General features: G+C 42.7%; 1 protein-coding gene across 1 annotated transcript in view; it reads left to right on the forward strand.

Annotated features, from left to right (window-relative positions):
* Positions 1 to 1,116, forward strand: part of hspa9 (heat shock protein 9) — a 23,228-nt gene continuing 22,112 nt past the window's right edge. Inside the window, exon 1 of the mRNA XM_014021586.1 lies at positions 1 to 275. Coding sequence (XP_013877040.1) covers positions 195 to 275 — 81 coding nt within the window. The 5' untranslated portion in view covers positions 1 to 194. The remainder of the gene's footprint in view (positions 276 to 1,116) is intronic.

Consider the following 1,116-nt stretch of genomic DNA (forward strand, 5'->3'; position numbering starts at 1 on the left):
TTCCATTACTTGTAAAGTCAAGACTCGAGCGGTTCGGACAGGCTTCAGTTTGATCTGACTGGATACGAACAAAGCTTATCTTAGTTTAAAACCGTGTCGGTGCACAGTTTTCAGGTCACTCTTTACATTAATCTCCTTTAAAGTCGCGTTTGTTCTGTAATAAATCTGGTTAGCTTGTTGAACCGGGTGTCAAAATGTTGAACCTGACTAGAAGCATTTCAAGGACTTTGCCTGTAAGGAGCAACTCGAGGAATTACTCTTCATCCATCTGGAAGGTAAGGGTCACATCTGTCATCTGTACAAACACAGAGCATCAAGCTTTGCCTGAAGTGTCCACAGTAGTTAGCCTAGCATGCTAACACGAGCCCACTTCAGCGCGCTAATCAATGGGCAGGCCTCTGGTTTGGGAAAATTGCATAAGATTCGCCAACTTCATAGCTATGTGCACTTTAAATGGTAGTTGTTATAATATTTTGAGTGTAGCGTAGATTTTTGCTGAAGTATATTTAGTTGTTCGATGGAGGGAGGTGGTGTGGTTAGTGGTCCCAGTGTGCCTGAAACATGCGTTTATCATGCTGGTTGTTTCCTGTGCAGCACATGTACAGTGATCATCTGTGACCTTCACTGAGCCTGGCCTCAACATCAACACATTCACTTTAAATATACAAGCTGCTTTAGACACAGTGCAGCATCAGATGTCTGTTATAAATGTGAGAATTGTGAAGTCGCCATCATTTTGAGCCTGGATGCTGCTTCAAGGGTACCGAGTCCCACAATGAGCTACTGGTTTGATACCAGCACGTTTACACAACTCGCCTTCAGTTAGACTGAAATAATTACATACATGTGAACATGTGACTGTCTGATTGCTTCATAATGTTAAAGACTTGATACTTTTCAATAATTTATTACAATAAACTAATAAATTATAAAAAGTGCTCAGAACTGTGCAGCAGATGATCTGAGTCCAGAGTTCCCAGTTTGATTCTCTTTTAGGGCTCATCTGTGTGACTCCAGGTGTGACAGAGAGGATGGTTGATTATCTCTTTGTCTGGAGACCTGTCCAGGTGTCCCTGTTGTCCAGGTGTCCCTGTGATGGTCCAGGTGTCCCTGTGA

Source organism: Austrofundulus limnaeus, unplaced genomic scaffold (genome assembly GCF_001266775.1).
Source record: "Austrofundulus limnaeus strain Quisiro unplaced genomic scaffold, Austrofundulus_limnaeus-1.0 Scaffold298, whole genome shotgun sequence".
In the NCBI taxonomy this organism is placed as follows: domain Eukaryota; kingdom Metazoa; phylum Chordata; class Actinopteri; order Cyprinodontiformes; family Rivulidae; genus Austrofundulus; species Austrofundulus limnaeus.